This window comes from Ipomoea nil, unplaced genomic scaffold, assembly GCF_001879475.1.
Source record: "Ipomoea nil cultivar Tokyo-kokei standard unplaced genomic scaffold, Asagao_1.1 scaffold2759, whole genome shotgun sequence".
NCBI lineage: Eukaryota > Viridiplantae > Streptophyta > Magnoliopsida > Solanales > Convolvulaceae > Ipomoea > Ipomoea nil.
The window spans coordinates 673,288-691,159 of NW_017619187.1; the positions used below are offsets into that span (position 1 = coordinate 673,288).

At 32.9% G+C, this 17,872-nt stretch overlaps 2 protein-coding genes and 2 non-coding genes across 4 annotated transcripts; 2 read left to right on the forward strand and 2 right to left on the reverse strand.

The window, feature by feature from the left end:
• Positions 1–3,884: 3,884 nt before the first annotated feature.
• On the forward strand, positions 3,885–7,548 carry LOC109156910 (2-alkenal reductase (NADP(+)-dependent)-like). The gene is made up of 5 exons (XM_019304804.1): positions 3,885–4,229; positions 4,699–4,876; positions 5,394–5,560; positions 6,546–6,628; positions 6,946–7,548. Exons 1-5 carry the CDS (start codon positions 3,900–3,902, stop codon positions 7,322–7,324), a joined length of 1,137 nt encoding a protein of 378 aa, XP_019160349.1. The 5' UTR covers positions 3,885–3,899; the 3' UTR covers positions 7,325–7,548.
• A 928-nt stretch (positions 7,549–8,476) lies between these two features.
• TRNAV-AAC lies at positions 8,477–8,550 on the reverse strand. The gene has a single exon. It is a non-coding gene; the product is annotated as a tRNA-Val (tRNA).
• A 4,613-nt stretch (positions 8,551–13,163) lies between these two features.
• LOC109156911 (2-alkenal reductase (NADP(+)-dependent)-like) lies at positions 13,164–16,794 on the forward strand. Its single transcript, XM_019304805.1, has 5 exons — positions 13,164–13,632; positions 14,041–14,218; positions 14,695–14,861; positions 15,783–15,865; positions 16,229–16,794. Exons 1-5 carry the CDS (start codon positions 13,411–13,413, stop codon positions 16,605–16,607), a joined length of 1,029 nt encoding a protein of 342 aa, XP_019160350.1. The 5' UTR covers positions 13,164–13,410; the 3' UTR covers positions 16,608–16,794.
• Positions 16,795–16,948: 154 nt separating this feature from the next.
• TRNAV-AAC lies at positions 16,949–17,022 on the reverse strand. The gene has a single exon. It is a non-coding gene; the product is annotated as a tRNA-Val (tRNA).
• Positions 17,023–17,872: the final 850 nt, after the last annotated feature.

Consider the following 17,872-nt stretch of genomic DNA (forward strand, 5'->3'; position numbering starts at 1 on the left):
TCAAAACTCTTAAATATTATATTTTGATTTAAAAATATTACATTTTTTTCTCAAAAATATTATATTTTTCCTTATACGTACTATATGTTCATCTTGACCCAACATATTTCATGAATGAAGATCTGTAAGATGGTTTTAAAAAGTCAAAAGAGACTCAGCCTGCTTAATCTACCTCTAAATTTTTTCATACCAATATTTAATTAATAATTAGATTAATTTTTAATTTGATCTCTCAACCATTCTTATTCATATATTCTCTCAAATATTGATTTTATATTCAAATTGGTCCTCTATTAGAAAACTTATTCACCATTGAATGACTCTTGAATTTGAAGACAAAATTGAAATTTCCATAGTTGATGAATTATTTTATAGTCACGAGACTAATTTAGGAAAGAAAATGGTTGATGTACTCCATGAAATATAATTCCGATCCCACTAAGTACTTAGATTTTGTTCGAGAAAGAAAAATGAATGAATAAAAATCATAACTTATTCTCTTTTTATTAAGCAATCAAAACGTGACCATTAGTGTTACGCTTGGCCTTCACTAAAAAATTCACATTTCTCCATTTTTGTTAACTTTTGGATTATTAGGTCATGCCATGATACTTCCAATTCACTATTTTTTACTTCCTTAACCTCTTTCTATTCCCGAAACACGCCTTTGTGTCAATATGACTTCAAAACACATTAAATTGAGTTTCAATGTACATGATTTAGAATCAATGCTTTTGAATCATCTAAATGACACAAAGGAACTAAATAAGCACATATTTAGTTTCAAATTAGCACAAAGTCGTATGAATTTGATATCAAATATGCACATATCAAATATACTATTGCTTAGGAGCTTGTTTCATCACATAAAGAAACTTCTTCAAACGAAAGACAGAATGTTCCTTCCCAGGAACTTCAAACCCCTCAAGTTGATACATGTAAAGTTCATCATCATGCTCTCCACATAGGAATGCAGTCTTTACATCAAGTTGCTTCAACTCCAAATCAAATTGAGCAACAAAAGCATGTAATACACATATAGAGGTATGACGTACAATTAGAGAAAAATCTGGTTAAAGTTAATACCTTCATGTTGATCGAAATCTCGAACAATCAACCGATGCTTTCTCAACCCTAGGGATGCACTCCTTTCTCTTGTAAATCCACTTACAACTCAATGGGCGTCTGCATTCTAGCAACTCTATCAGCTCTCAAGTCTCATTATTGTGAAGGAGTTAATTCCAGCAATGGTCCTTCAACTATTGTGGTTTTCCAAAATTAGTTATTGTCTTTTAATTTGGACGAAATAGACCATTGACTATCAAATTTGTTCCACCATGGTCCTTCCTTGAACCAACCGTAAAATGGGTGTTAGTGAAAGGGCTAAAAGGGTCATTTCCATCCTCTAGTTATTTGCTTTCTTCTTCATGACTTTAAGTGCATGCTGATAGTTCATGCAAAATATAAAGTGATACTACTAAGGCATAGTAATGCCTTCAATCAATTTCAAACTTGGAAAGTAATTAAATATTCAAGGTACATTAGATTCAAGCAAAACATAGAAACAAAAAAACAGTGTAGAGCAATAGTGTTTATGTATTTGAAATCTCTTTTCTCACCAGCTTGCTCCTAACCTTGTTGGCTCCTATCCCTCTCACTCCCTTTACTCAACCTTTATCTTTTCCTCTTATAAAAATTTCTTCGATCGGAAGGTTCTGTTTAGCTGTTAAACTGTTTTTTTTTTTTTTTGAAAAACTGGGCTAGCAGTTTCATTTTCTCTGACCGGTCTACTTTGACAGTTGTTAGAGAGAGAAAGTTCAAACCTTTACAAAAAGGGAGCGCTCATGGACTGGTTCTTGATGCTGTAGGCTGTTGGTTGAAGATGTGTGTGTTCGAATCAACACTATTTTCTTTTGTTCCATATAACAGTTAGATAGGCGTTGCATGCCATGTACTTGCCGTGTCGAGGGTCGCACTTGGCCATCATCGACGACGGCTCGAAAGTGGTGTTGATCTCCGGCTGCTCGTGAATAAACGCCTTGGCGAAGGAGATTATCGACGCGTAAGACGAAAGCATGAAGTGGATTCTCGGCTAGGGAACCAGGTTGGTCTGAAACTCATTGATTTCCACATTCAATGCGCTGTCGAACCTCAGGGAAACAGTCAATGATGAAATAACCTGCGGCACCAATCGGTTGAGGTTAGACTTAACATCTTCAAAAGTGAAGTCGATTATCACTATTACCATACAGTAGAATTTCTTTGAAATGCTTGTATGATTTATGGGGTGAGAAAGCAGTAAATCAGTACGATCCTCATGCATATTCAATTGTGGCATCTATACTCTCCAAGTCAAATAACATAGAATTGAATTCATTTAAGTGAGACTTGATAGAACTACTTTCTACCATATAGATTGTGTACAACTGCTCTTTCAGGCGTAATTTATTTGCCAGAGATTTGGTTATATGAAGTGATCGATTATAGTTTGGACCATAATTCTAACGTAGTTATCTCACTTACCACATCAAGTAAAACATCGCTAGACAAGCATAATCGAATGGTTGGCAGACTTTGTCATCTAATCCAAATCATCACCCTAGTCATATGTCATCATAGCTGTTTTGGTTTTTTTTTTTTTTTTTTCTTTTTTTTAAGCCATTATGGGTTATGGGTTATGATGTCTTTCATATAGACCCTCTAGATAGATAAACTAATTATCTTATCAAACTTTTCAATATCGAACTTGTTGAAAGTCGACATATCTAAAAACATAATAAGCTTCAATTCAGGTTATGTCTTTGATTTTATGTCCGTTTTTGTGTTAACATTGTTTGTACATTATGCTATAATTGTTTTACTACATAATTATCTGGACAAAAATATCCCTGTCGTTATAACTTCTGTTATCTTTCACATTATTATTACCATGCACATGCATACACAATATCTTTTTCTTACATTCTTCAATTGATAATTTGATTTTATTTAGATTTATTTAAATGTTACCATAGTTATATTTAGTAATATATCATTTCTATAATTCTTACTTCATTAATATTAATATGAATTCTACAATTTTATATATATATATATATATATATATATATATATATATATATATATATATATATATATATATATAATTAAGATTTTAACATTAAATATTAATATTGGGCATATATTTTTACGCATCACACATATGAAATACTAGTTTAAAAATAATTCTCAATTGAAACCGAGCTGATACCATTTAGTAGAAATACAATGAAATAATGCAAAATTATATGAAAGTAAATAATCAAACAATTGAGAATTATGTAAAAAGAAGTTAAATGGAAGAATAAGTACTAAAAAAAAAAAAGGAAGAATATACAAATGATAAATTAGGAAATTATTAATTTGGGAGGATATTACAAGGATGAGATCAATAATGTAAAGATATAATGATGATTACAATGCCTATTTTTTAAAATACTCATAGTATATGTTCTATATATGCTTTTTCAAACATTTTTAGTCCAAAAATTTAAGTTTCCATCACGTATCCAGTTTAAATTTGTAATTGGTAACTGGAATACCATCACACTACATGATATTTGGTCATAACAATGTATATTTGTACCTTAAGGAATGAAATTAGTTGGAGAACAGAGAGTTTTTTATTTTGTTTTTTAATTTTTCTTTTAAGAAAAAAGAAAAAAAGAAACAAAGTGACACTCCTTCAGGTGATGGGTGGAGACTGGAGACTGGAGATCATGCAACTTAACCAGCCAAGGATTTGGAGCTTAATCACCGATTTGTTAAGGCCATGTCGCTGTTAATCTGTTTACGAACATTCGAGAATGTGTGTGCCTTTTTGGAATATGGAAAGTACGACAACGAGCCACGTAGCGGAAATGCGGAATAACCGAGGATCCGCGAGAGTATTTCTTCACTCTTCGGTCATCTTCTCGTTGAAATACTCTTTTTCTCTCTCAGCATTGCTACCTAAGAGACAGGGAACAATGGCGGAAGTGAGCAACAAGCAGGTGATTTTGAAAGGCTACGTGACCGGCTTTCCGAAGGAGTCGGACATGGAAATCCGAACAACCACCGTGAAACTGGAGGTTCCGGCGGGTTCCAACGCCGTGCTCCTGAAGAATCTCTATCTCTCCTGCGATCCCTACATGCGAAGTCGCATGAAGAAAACGGAGGGCAGCTATGCTCAGTCCTTCACTCCTGGCTCTGTAAGTACAAATTTTCATAATTATTCGTGTATTAGCTGAGCATTATATGCGTAATTTGAAGTGTTAGTCTATTAGTTGTTTGATTGGTTGGAGCATCCTTGATTGGTTGAATGTTTTCGGAGCTTTGCCAAAATATTTAGGGAAAACTTTCGTACCTCAATCATAAGAAAATTGCACTTCTCTTAGAACAATTGAGAGATGAATAGTGGTTCTTTTCTTACCTCAATTATATACTCCATAAATAATTGAGAGATGAATAGTGGCTATAGGTATAATTGAGAAACGAGAAGTGCAAATTTCCAGATATTGTACCTCAATTATATCTACAATCGAGAGATTTATAGTGGTTATAGATATAATTGAGGAAAGAAAAGTGCATTTTAAACTAGCTTAGAAATGTACTTATAATAATCTGTATTCTCCTCTCTCTACCTTTAATTAGCTTAAATGTTTTATAATTTTGGTGTAGCCTATTGTGGGGTATGGAGTTGCTAGAGTTTTAGATTCTGGCCATCCCAACTTCAAGAAGGGAGACTTAGTTTGGGGAATAACAGGATGGGAGGAATACAACATTATTACTGATACTCAGGGGCTTTTCAAAATCCAACATACCGATGTGCCTCTTTCATATTATACTGGAATTCTTGGTAAGTTCCTTGAACTTAATCACTTACACAGACACACTTAGAGTGTGCGTATATCATTTTACATACACTTGGTTAAATTTCATGGTATAATAGCAAGGCAGCAACTGTGGCAATAATAGCCTGATAGGAAATAGCAGATAGAGATGTTCTTAGTGACACAGAGAATTCAAGGGAAAGTAGATTGTGGTTACTTTGATAAGCGGAACCAATGTAGCCAACTCCTAGGTTGGGATTAAGGCTGCATTGGACTGAGTTTGATTATATTGTAGCTTCACATTCCTGTTTGGATGCTGAGCATCGCTGCACTGAGAGTTTGCTTGTGATGTTGCATTAATTGATTCAACCTAGATCAGTATTTAATTGGTTGTTGCATCAATCTGTCCTTATATTCTTTCATTTGTTGTAGCTTCATTTTTTGCTTTTCCTAACCCTAGCCATCCCTACCACCGCGAAAATAGTCATAATTAGAATATGTTGATAGCTGTGATAGTTCATCTATTTACTTGAAATTTTGTAGGTATGGCTGGTACAACTGCATATGCTGGCTTCTATGAGGTGTGCTCCCCCAAGAAAGGAGAAACTGTCTTCATTTCTGCAGCATCTGGAGCTGTTGGTCAGCTTGTTGGACAATTTGCTAAGCTTTTGGGTTGTCACGTTGTTGGTTCTGCTGGTAGCAAAGAGAAGGTCCTTATTGAATTAATCTCTCTTTGCAATTGTAGTGATTGAAGTTTGTTGATGTTTTTTTTTTTTTCCTTCCGTTCACTTTTGGTCCTACGGCTATTGGACCATTTCAACATTTGGTTCCCAACTATTAATTTTTCCACATTTAGTCCCGCAACTTTTAAAACTTTGTCACATTTGGTCCTTTGGCCTAATTTCTGGTCACCCGTTAATTTGTATCTCTGTTATTGAACATGAGTGCATAATAGTCATGTGACTTATCTTGAAGGACAAAGTTACCACTTTCTATGACATTTTTCAACTAAAATATTTGGTCAACGGTGACCGGAAGTTAGGCCGGAGGACCAAATGTGGCAAGGTTTTAAAAGTCGTGGGACCAAATGTGAAAAAATTAATAGTCAGGGACTAAATGTAGGAATGGTCTAATAGTCATGGGACTAAAAGTGGAAAAAAACTCAAGTTTGTAGGATTTTTTTAATCCCTTGGTATCTCCTCCTGTTGCCTTTTCTCTGTTCTGTATTCTCTATTTCATTTCCCCCTACGTCGGTCATATCTCTTCTTGACCAATGAAGTCCTTTCAACTTATGAATCTCTTTCTATAAATCTGTGCTCCATAATGGCTTCATCTTAGATATATATAGGCTTGAGACTGTGGACTCTGCAGCACACATGTAGCTTGGATTTGTTTATCTATCAAAAAGATAGGTTAAACCAAGTTTTAGGAAGATCAACTAGTGGAACACATGTAGCAATTCATTTATAATTGTCAATAGTAGTTAACATATTCATCAACTCATGGTGTTTAGAAAAATCCACCTCTGCAGGCTTTTTCCTTGATTTTCCTCTTCAAGTTTTGCATGGTCATTAGTGAATATTACATATCATACAGATTATTACAATTTATAATTCATGAAATCAAAGATGGGTGGTGAAATTAGTTTTCTTTCTTTTTAATTTAATCTTTCTTTTTCTTTCTTTGTTTGTTAAGGTTGATTTGTTGAAGAACAAATTTGGATTTGATGATGCCTTTAACTACAAAGAGGAGCCGGACTTGAATGCAGCTTTGAAAAGGTTAGTTTGAATTTCTGTATTCCTTTTTGTTTTTATGTGCTAGGAAATTGCAGTACTTTCTTTCTGGTATAAATGTCCAAGACTGATTAAATAATATTACAAACTCACTACCAACCAACTAAGCTGCTTCAACTTTCAATGATTTTTATGTATAATAATACATTATTTATGTATACTAAAGCATAATACACACACACACCTATATGTAATGGGGGTAGGGGAGGGGGTGCAATGGCCCTCATTGCCCCCAATCTGGATCCGCCCCTGAGAGTAGTGATACTTTCTTATTATTCTCACTTGTGCATTATCTTGACTAGGCATTTCCCCGACGGAATTGATATTTATTTCGAGAATGTTGGGGGAAAGATGCTCGATGCAGTGCTGCTGAACATGAAGCTCCATGGACGCATTGCTGTATGCGGGATGATCTCACAGTACAATCTTGAGAAGCCCGAAGGCATTCACAACTTATTCTGTCTGATAAGCAAACGGATCCGCATGGAAGGATTTCTGGTTTTAGATTACTACCATCTCTATCCAAAGTATTTGGAAATGGTCGTGCCGTACATAAAGGAAGGGAAGATTACGTATGTGGAAGACGTAACAGAAGGCCTGGAAGGCGCTCCAAGTGCTCTGATAGGACTCTTCTCTGGGCAGAATGTTGGGAAGAAGATGGTGGTTGTTTCAGCTGAGTGAGTAAATGCATTAGAGAATTAGGTGAACTCTTGTCGGTGAATAGTGAATAGTGATTAGTTTCCTCACTTCCTGCTCTTGTTTGTGGTGTAATGACTGATTACCAAAACTGTACTGACTAAAAGATGTGTTTGCGTATTCTGTAAATGTCAACCGGAGTTGTGCCAAGGGCATCTGCAACTCTTTGCCCGTTTTCTCTCCATTTTGTAAGTTCAATTCTTCTGCATCACAGTATAAATCTCTTTTATTAATCTCTTCAATTGAATTAATTTCACTTTTGGTCCCACGACTTTTGAGTTCTTATCACTTTTGGTGCACAACTTTAAATTTTTTCAATTTTGGTGCCTAACTTTGTTATTTTTATCAGTTTAGGTCCTTCTAGCCAAATTGACGGTAAAATATTTCCAGATTTTATATTTTAGGGACAAAATCGTCATCCCATGGAAAGATCTTCAATATTTAAACAAAAGAAAAATCATATTAAGAGGAAAAGAAGAGTTTGCCAATGGTCGAAACTATAAATCCCATAGATCTGTCTGGTTTCTGCCCATCTTCCCCATTATTCTCATCATCAAACACCTATAGATATGATTTTACGGTGATTTTGTTTAGATATTGAAGATGTTTCCTTGGGATGACGATTTTACCCCTAACAATATAAAATCCAACAACATTTCACTGTCAATTTGGCCGAAAGGACCAAAATTGATAAAAATAACAAAGTTAGGCACCAAAATTAAAAAAAATTTAAAGTTGTGCACCAAAAGTGATAGAACATCAAAAGTCGTGGGACCAAAAGTGAAATTAATTCTCTTCAATTCTTCTCTAGAGAAACAGAATATAATAACAACACTACAAACATAAAAGTATGAATTATAGAGTCCAAACATCCATATATATTTAATTATTTATATATATTTAAAACTTCGGTTAATTAATAATTTCGAATTGAATTAATTGATAATATAAATTTTGTAAATCCTTAAACCATTAATCAAATTGAAATTTTTCAGTTAAAAACGGGTAATCGAAATTCTGTTTCAGATTGAGCATTGTTAAGGAATACGGACTACGTATGCAGTTACATAGAGAAATAGAGAAAATCTCTTTTTTCTGATTGCAAATGCATGCAAAATATGATGTGAAAAATAACAATGGCTTCGCCCGGACTCGAACCGGAGACCTTCAGTGTGTTAGACTGACGTGATAACCAACTACACCACGAAACCTTTTGTCTAACAATGCTTTTAATATGTTATTAATCTGTAGTTTCTGAAAATCACATTAGTCATTTAGTCAACTATAGATTTTATACAGAGTAAATTTTACATTATAAATTCCACAACTACTATGGCATATGGCATTGTTAATTTGTTATTTCATCACGTTTAATTTCACAACCTTATTGTGTTGTCACATTTTGTCATTTATTACAACTTTTTATTAAAGGTTCATTGAGAAACACGGAAAATATTTTTATGATAAATAATTTTTTAAAAATAATTCATTTTATGGTATTTAACTAAAAGTCATAAAATAATTTTTTTTTATTTGGCTAAAAATCATAAAATTATTATTATTTATTTGATTCATTTTAAAAAATAAAACATCAAACTATTACTAATTTATTTCAATTCTTAAAATATTATTTATTTTAATGATGATAATAATTCTTATTTATATTTAAAATATAAAATTATAAATTAAAATTTATAATGTTTGTAAAGATTAATAATAATTATAATAAAAAGATATAAATAAATAAATATAAAATTTAAAATTATTATAATAAAATAAATGCATAAAGTTTTGAGTTAAGGAATTCATTAGAGATCATTAGGAAGCAAGCTTGAACCCAAGCTTGTATTATAATCTCTTAACTTAATCTTTCTTAAATTAAAAGTGTTTCTACCTATAAAGCTTAGAGAGAGAAAGAAAAATGAAAAATGAAAAATGATCTAAAAATAATTGTCAATGTGTATTATATAGCTGGAGTCGCAGCGAAACAGATCAAAAATTAAACTGTCAAGGGCTTGATTACGATCGGCGTCACATCATGATGCTGGTTGTGATAACTGTATTTTGCACATCAATTCTGATTTCTAAGCTACTTTTAACTTTGTATACGTTCAAATTAGATTTGCGATTTACATGAAAGTTGTATATCTTTGAATTAGCTTTCCAATTATGTTAGAATCACTTTATTTTGGATATTCTTTGAAATGCTTGTATGATTTAGGGGTATAGACAAGCATTAAAACAATACGATCCTCATATTCAATTGTGACATCAATATTCTCCAAATTCAATAAAATAGAATTGAATTCATCTAAGAGCATCTCCAACGTGTAGGAAAAACGACAATTTCTAACGCCAAATCACCATCGCAGCAATTTTGATAGCTCCATCGCGGCAAATCGCCAAATAATTTGGCGTTGATGAACAATGTCGCGCCATATATGGCGTGGCACTGTTCATCCATGACAAATTAGAGATGGAGATAAAATTTACCATTTTTCCCTTGTTTTTTTTTTTTTTTTTTTTAATTTCAAATGTATCTTTTATTTTTTTTTATATGTAATTTTTTATTTTGTTAAATATTTGTATTTAAAATTTGTATTATTAAATATAAATTATACAATTTTAAAGATCTCATTGAGACGATCGAAACAAGACTAATATTCAATATATTAATTAAAATTTTAAATACAGTAAACATTATTAGAACATAATAAAAATTAAAATACATACGAAATAATATTGATATTATTTAAAAAAAAATAAAATTAATAATTTCATAGTCCATTCCTATTTCTTTTTAAATTATCAAAATATTTATTATTGTGGAATAAACTAAATTTTATATTGTTAAATTCAGTTTTTTTTTAAATAATTAATGTTATTAAAAAAATTAATGTATTGATTGAGCATTTGTGGAAACGATATAATAATTTTGATAATTAAATGTACTAGATGTTTTGTAATATATTATTAACAATATAATAATTCCGATAATTAAATGTACTAGATGTTTTATGATATATTATTAACGATATAGTAATTCTGATAATTAAATATACTAGATGTTTTATGATATATTATTATTGTGGAATAAACTAAATTTTAAAAGATATTGTTAAATTTAATTTGATTTTTTAAATAATTAATGTTATGAAAAATTTAATGTTAATAAAAATTATTATTTACATCAGAAGTTATATTTTATATTAAAGTAATTAAGTTCGAACTAAATTATATTAAACTAATCAAATTCAAATTAATAATTGAAAAATCAAATTATTTTAGTGTAGAAATTTGGTGTTTTGACATAAATGGGTTGGAGATGAATAAAATTGGTGTGAGAATATTCTTTTTTTATGTGACATTTAGTGAGAAATTTTGGTGTTTTGGTGTTGAGTGGGTAGGAGATGCTCTAAGTGAGGCTTAATAGAGGTACCTTCCGTCATATGAATTGTGTACAACCGCTCCTTCAGGCGCAACTTGTTTGCTAGATATTTGGTCATATAAAGCGATTCTGGCTTGGACCATAATTTTGACGTAGTTATCTCACTTACCACCTCAAGTAAAACATTGTTAGACAAGCATAACTGAATGGTTGGCAATGCTTTGTCATCCAAATCATCCCACTACTCATCTGTTATCAGTGGTTTCTTCTTCTTTTATTTATTTATTTATTATTATTATTATTATTTTATAACTAGTGCATTCTTTTAAACCATTATGGGTTAAGAATTAGGATGTCTTTCATCTAGACATTTTAGATAGAAAAACTAATTATCTTATCAAACTTTTTAATATCGAACTTGTTGAAAGTCGATATTGTGAACAAAGAAAATTGAATAATATTTAGAAATTCAAAGTTCTGGTTTACATATCAAATATTAATGCGGGGTGGGTACAAGTCTCTGAATGGTCCTCTGATTCTTCGATTTGAATGCCTTGAACACTCCACCATTGAAGGGCCTCCGGGTTTCAAGTGGCTTGATCTTCAAAGAAGGGCTTGTATAGCTTGTTCTTCTTGAAGGGCCTCCGGGTTCAAATGGCTTGATCTTCAATGGAGGTTTGGATCAATAGGCATAGGCATGATCATTTTGGTGGAGGAACTTCTACTTTCAGTATCACATTTTTATGTGATCCTGAATAATATTTTTCTAGATGTTTACATCACTTTTCCTAGGATGTGTGTGATTACATAGAAATAAAATGCCCTATTTATAGCTGTAGGATAGAGAGTTTTGATAAGCTCAAACTCTTTTGATATTATCTAATTAACAAATTAGATAATATCAATATTATCCAAAATATTTCAAATATATTCAAATATACTAATATTGATAAATAATCAATATTTATCAAAATTTAAGTGTCTACAAATGCCCCCTCGAGACTTACTTGTACACCACTTGATAGCATATAACACTCGAAAATATGTAGTGCAAGAAAGTCTCGACACTACAACTTAAAGATATAAGGCCGCTTCAACTCATGCCAATGAGCCTTGAAAGATATGAGGCCGTTTAAACTCGTGCCAAGGAGTCTGAATATAAGGCCGTTTAAACTCGTGCCAAGGAGTATCATTTAGCTTCCTCCGTTTCAAATTTCATACAGGGTTTGCCCCCATATCGGTTGAAAGTGCCTATGAAGAGATGAGAGGCGGAGCTGTCCCACTGGGCGTGCCAATTTGTGAACAAAGAAAATTGAATAATATTTAGAAATTCAAAGTTCTGGTTTACATATCAAATATTAATGCGGGGTGGGTACAAGTCTCTGAATGGTCCTCTGATTCTTCGATTTGAATGCCTTGAACACTCCACCATTGAAGGGCCTCCGGGTTTCAAGTGGCTTGATCTTCAAAGAAGGGCTTGTATAGCTTGTTCTTCTTGAAGGGCCTCCGGGTTCAAATGGTTTGATCTTCAATGGAGGTTTGGATCAATAGGCATAGGCATGATCATTTTGGTGGAGGAACTTCTACTTTCAGTATCACATTTTTATGTGATCCTGAATAATATTTTTCTAGATGTTTACATCACTTTTCCTAGGATGTGTGTGATTACATAGAAATAAAATGCCCTATTTATAGCGGTAGGATAGAGAGTTTTGATAAGCTCAAACTCTTTTGATATTATCTAATTAACAAATTAGATAATATCAATATTATCCAAAATATTTCAAATATATTCAAATATACTAATATTGATAAATAATCAATATTTATCAAAATTTAAGTGTCTACAGATATATTTAAAAATAATTTTCAATTGAAATCCAGCTGATACCACTTGGTATGAATATAATGAAATAAAGCGAAGTTATATGGAAGTAAATAATTGAACAATTGAGAATTATGTAAAAAGAAGTTAAATAATATGGAAGAATAAGTACTCAAAAAAAAATGGAAGAATATACAAATGATAAATTAAGAAATTGTTAAATTGGGAGGATATTACAAGATGAGGTAAATAATGTAAAGATATAATGATGATTAAAATGTCTATTTTTTTAAATACTCATAGTATATGTTCTAAAATTTCTCAAACATTTTTAGCCCAAAAATTTAAGTTCTCACCACCGAATTTAAACTTGTAATCATTCATTTAGAATAGTAATTGGAATACTAATTTATACCTAAAAGAAAGGAATGAAATTAGATGGAGAACAGAGAGTTTTTTTTTTTTTTTTTTTTTTTTTTTTAAGGAAAAAAAAAAAAAAAAAAAAAGAGAGAAAAGAAACGAAGTGACAGCTTCAGGTGAGGGGTGGAGACTGGAGATCATGCAACTTAACCAGCCAAGTGTAAAGGCAAGGATTTTGAGCCACAAATATTACTTCTCAACATAGTATTATCTTGAATTTGGAGCTTAATCACCCCGATTAGTTAAGGCCATGTCGCTGTTAATCTGTTTATGAACATTCGAGAATGCGTGTGCCTTTTTTGAATATGGAGAGTACGACAACGAGCCACGTAGCGGAATAACCGAGGATCCGCGAGAGTATTTCTTCACTCTTCAGTCATCTCCTCGTAGAAATACTCTTTTTCTCTCTCAGCATTGCTACCTAAGAGGCAGGGAACAATGGCGGAAGTGAGCAACAAGCAGGTGATTTTGAAAGGCTACGTGACCGGCTTTCCGAAGGAGTCGGACATGGAAATCCGAACAACCACCGTGAAACTGGAGGTTCCGGTGGGTTCCAACGCCGTGCTCCTGAAGAATCTCTATCTCTCCTGCGATCCCTACATGCGAAGTCGCATGAAGAAAACGGAGGGCAGCTATGCTCAGTCCTTCACTCCTGGCTCTGTAAGTACAAATTTTCATAATTATTCGTGTATTAGCTGAGCATTATATGCGTAATTTGAAGTGTTAGTCTATTAGTTGTTTGATTGGTTGGAGCATCCTTGATTGGTTGAATGTTTTCGGAGCTTTGCCAAAATATTTAGGGAAAACTTTCGTACAGATTAAAATAATGGCTATAGTATAATTGAGAAACAAAAAGTGCAAATTTCCAGATATTGTACCTCAATTATATCTACAATCGAGAGATGAATCGAGATGAATAGTGGTTATAGATATAATTGAGGAAAGAAAAGTGCATTTTAAACTAGCTTAGAAATGTATATATCTACTATCTGAGTGTGCACTTATAATAATCTGTATTCTCCTCTCTCTACCTTTAATTAGCTTAAATGTTTTATAATTTTGGTGTAGCCTATTGTGGGGTATGGAGTTGCTAGAGTTTTAGATTCTGGCCATCCCAACTTCAAGAAGGGAGACTTAGTTTGGGGAATAACAGGATGGGAGGAATACAGCATTATTACTGATACTCAGGGGCTTTTCAAAATCCAACATACCGATGTGCCTCTTTCATATTATACTGGAATTCTTGGTAAGTTCCTTGAACTTAATCACTTACACAGACACACTTAGAGTGTGCGTATATCATTTTACATACACTTGGTTAAATTTCATGGTATAATAGCAAGGCAGCAACTGTGGCAATAATAGCCTGATAGGAAATAGCAGATAGAGATGTTCTTAGTGACACAGAGAATTCAAGGGAAAGTAGATTGTGGTTACTTTGATAAGCGGAACCAATGTAGCCAACTCCTAGGTTGGGATTAAGGCTGAATTGGACTGAGTTTGATTATATTGTAGCTTCAACAATGGAGCTTCACATTCCTGCTTGGATGCTGAGCATCGCTGCACTGAGAGTTTGCTTGTGATGTTGCATTAATTGATTCAATCTAGATCAGTATTTAATTGCTTTTCCTAACCCTAGCCATCCCTACCACCACAAAAAATAGTCATAATTAGAATATCTTGATAGCTGTGATAGTTCATCTATTTACTTGAAATTTGTAGGTATGGCTGGTACAACTGCATATGCTGGCTTCTATGAGGTGTGCTCCCCCAAGAAAGGAGAAACTGTCTTCATTTCTGCAGCATCTGGAGCTGTTGGTCAGCTTGTTGGACAATTTGCTAAGCTTTTGGGTTGTCACATTGTTGGTTCTGCTGGTAGCAAAGAGAAGGTCCTTATTGAATTAATCTCTCTTTGCAATTTAGTGATTGAAGTTTGTTGAGTTTTTTTTTCTTCCTTCACTTTTGGTCCTACGGCTATTGGACCATTTCAACATTTGGTTCCCAACTATTAATTTTTCCACGTTTAGTCCCGCAACTTTTAAAACGTTGCCACATTTGGTCCTTTGGCCTAATTTCCAGTCACCGGTGACCAAATTTGTATCTCTCAGTTATTGAACATGAGTGCATAATAGTCATGTGACTTATCTTGAAGGACGAAGTTACCATTTTCTATGACATTTTGTCATTTTTCAACTAAAATATTTGGTCAACGGTGACCGGAAGTTAGGCTGGAGGACCAAATGTGAAAAAATTAATAGTCAGGGACCAAATATTCTAATAGTCATGGGACTAAAAGTGGAAAAAAACTCAAGTTTGTAGGGTTTTTTTTTAATCCCTTGGTATCTCCTCCTGTTGCCTTTTCTCTTTTCTGTATTCTCTATTTCATTTCCTCCTACATCGTCATATCTCTTCTTGACCAATGAAGTCCTTTCAACTTATGAATCACTTCCTCAAAATCTGTGCTCCGTAATGGCTTCATCTTAGATATATATAGGCTTGAGACTGTGGACTCTGCAGCACACATGTAGCTTGGATTTGTTTTATCTATAAAAAAAGATAGGTTAAACCAAGTTTTAGGAAGATCAACTAGTGGAACACATGTAGCAATTCATTTATAATTGTCAATAGTAGTTAACATATTCATCAACTCATGGTGTTTAGAAAAATTCACCTCTGCTCTTTAAGTTTTGCATGGTCATTAGTGAATATTACCTATCATATACAATTTATAATTCATGAAATCAAAGATGAGTGGTGAAATTAGTTTTCTTTCTTTTTAATTTATTCTTTCTTTTTCTTTGTTTGTTAAGGTTGATTTGTTGAAGAACAAATTTGGATTTGATGATGCCTTTAACTACAAAGAGGAGCCGGACTTGAATGCAGCTTTAAAAAGGTTAGTTTGAATCGGTATTCCTTTTTGTTTTTATGAGCTAGGAAATTGCAGTACTTTCTTTCTGGTATAAATGTCCAAGACTAATGAAATTATATTACATTGGTGATGCTTTTAGATGCTAGAGTAGTCTGGGGCGGAGATTGATCCCTAAACCTTTTGTAATAAAAATCACAACCAACCAACTAAGCTGCTTCAACTTTCAATGATTTTTATGTATACTAAAGCATATAATACACACACACACACATATATGTAATGGGGGTAGGGGAGGGGGTGCAATGGCCCCCATTGCCCCCATCTGGATCCGCCCCTGAGAGTAGTGATACTTTCTTATTATTCTCACTTGTGCATTATCTTGACTAGGCATTTCCCCGACGGAATTGATATTTATTTCGAGAATGTTGGGGGAAAGATGCTCGATGCGGTGCTGCTGAACATGAAGCTCCATGGACGCATTGCTGTATGCGGGATGATCTCACAGTACAATCTTGAGAAGCCTGAAGGCGTTCACAACTTATTCTGTCTGATAAGCAAACGGATCCGCATGGAAGGATTTCTGGTTTTAGATTACTACCATCTCTATCCAAAGTATTTGGAAATGGTCGTGCCGTACATAAAGGAAGGGAAGATTACGTATGTGGAAGACGTAACAGAAGGCCTGGAAGGCGCTCCAAGCGCTCTGATAGGACTTTTCTCTGGCCGGAATGTTGGGAAGAAGGTGGTGGTTGTTTCAGCTGAGTAAATGCATTAGAGAATTAGTTGAACTCTTGTGAGTGAATAGTGATTAGTGATTAGTTTCCTGCTCTTAGGAGCTCTTGTTTGTGGTGTAATGACTGATTACCAAAAAATGTACTGACTAAAAGATGTGTTTGCGTATTCTGTAAATGTCAACCGGAGTTGTGCCAAGGGCATCTGCAACTCTTTGCCCATTTTCAAAAGCACGAATTATAGAGTCTGAATAATCAAAGTTTTGCGAAATTCTGTTTCAGATTGAGCATTGTTAAGGAATACGGACTACGTATACAGTTACATAGAGAAAATCTCTTTTTCTGTTCTGCAAATGCATGCTGTGAAAAACAAATATGGCTTCGCCCGGACTCGAACCGGAGACCTTCAGTGTGTTAGACTGACGTGATAACCAACTACACCACGAAACCTCTTGTGTAACAACGCTTTTAAAAACATTATTAATCCTGTAGTTTCTGAAAATTACATTAGGCATCTAGTCAACTATAGATTTTATACAGAGTAAATTTTACATTATAAATTCCACAACTACTATGGCATATAGCATTCTTAATTTTTTATTGAGATAAAGTACAAATAAGCCACTGTACTATTTAGGAAAAAGCAATTAACCCATTGAATTCAAATAACCCTCAAACAAGCCATTGAACCCGGAAAAAAAGAGCAATTATCATTTTTAACATGTTAACTCCAAGTTTTTGCTGATTGGATTGCCAAATATTTATTTTATTTACGTTTTTTTTTATTATTATAATCCACCTACATAGTAATATATTTTTAAGTAATTATAACCAAAGTAGTTTTGTTTTGTCTAGATCTAATTTATTTATTTATTATTATTTTTTAAACAAAAGATCCAGTGAAAAAATAATAATAAATAAATAAATCAAATCTCGACAAAACAAAACTATTTTGATTATAATTACTTTAAAATATAATACTATCTAAGTGGATAATATTAATAAAAATAATAATAATAATAATAATAATAAACGTAAATAAAATAAACATTTGGCAATCCAATCAGCAAAAATCTAGAGTTAACCTGTAAAAAATGTTAATTGTTCTTTTTTTCAGGGTTCAATGGCTTATTTGCTCTTTTTTTTCGGGTTCAATGGCTTATTTGAGGGTTATTTGAGTTCGGTGGCTTAATTGCTGTTTTTCAAATAGTTCAGTGGCTTATTTGTACTTTATCCCTTTTTTATTTCATCACGTTTAATTTCACAACCTTATTGTGTTGTCACATTTTGTCATTTATTA

Excerpts from the sequence above, each read along its gene's own strand:
- LOC109156910 (XM_019304804.1), top strand. The coding sequence starts at position 3,900 with ATGCGGAATAACCGAGGATCCGCGAGAGTATTTCTTCACTCTTCGGTC. Across the intron at positions 4,877-5,393 it reads ATATTATACTGGAATTCTTG|GTATGGCTGGTACAACTGCA; the intron begins GTAAGTTCCTTG and ends GAAATTTTGTAG. Across the intron at positions 6,629-6,945 it reads TTGAATGCAGCTTTGAAAAG|GCATTTCCCCGACGGAATTG; the intron begins GTTAGTTTGAAT and ends TATCTTGACTAG.
- LOC109156911 (XM_019304805.1), top strand. The coding sequence starts at position 13,411 with ATGGCGGAAGTGAGCAACAAGCAGGTGATTTTGAAAGGCTACGTGACC. Across the intron at positions 13,633-14,040 it reads AGTCCTTCACTCCTGGCTCT|CCTATTGTGGGGTATGGAGT; the intron begins GTAAGTACAAAT and ends ATTTTGGTGTAG. Across the intron at positions 15,866-16,228 it reads TTGAATGCAGCTTTAAAAAG|GCATTTCCCCGACGGAATTG; the intron begins GTTAGTTTGAAT and ends TATCTTGACTAG.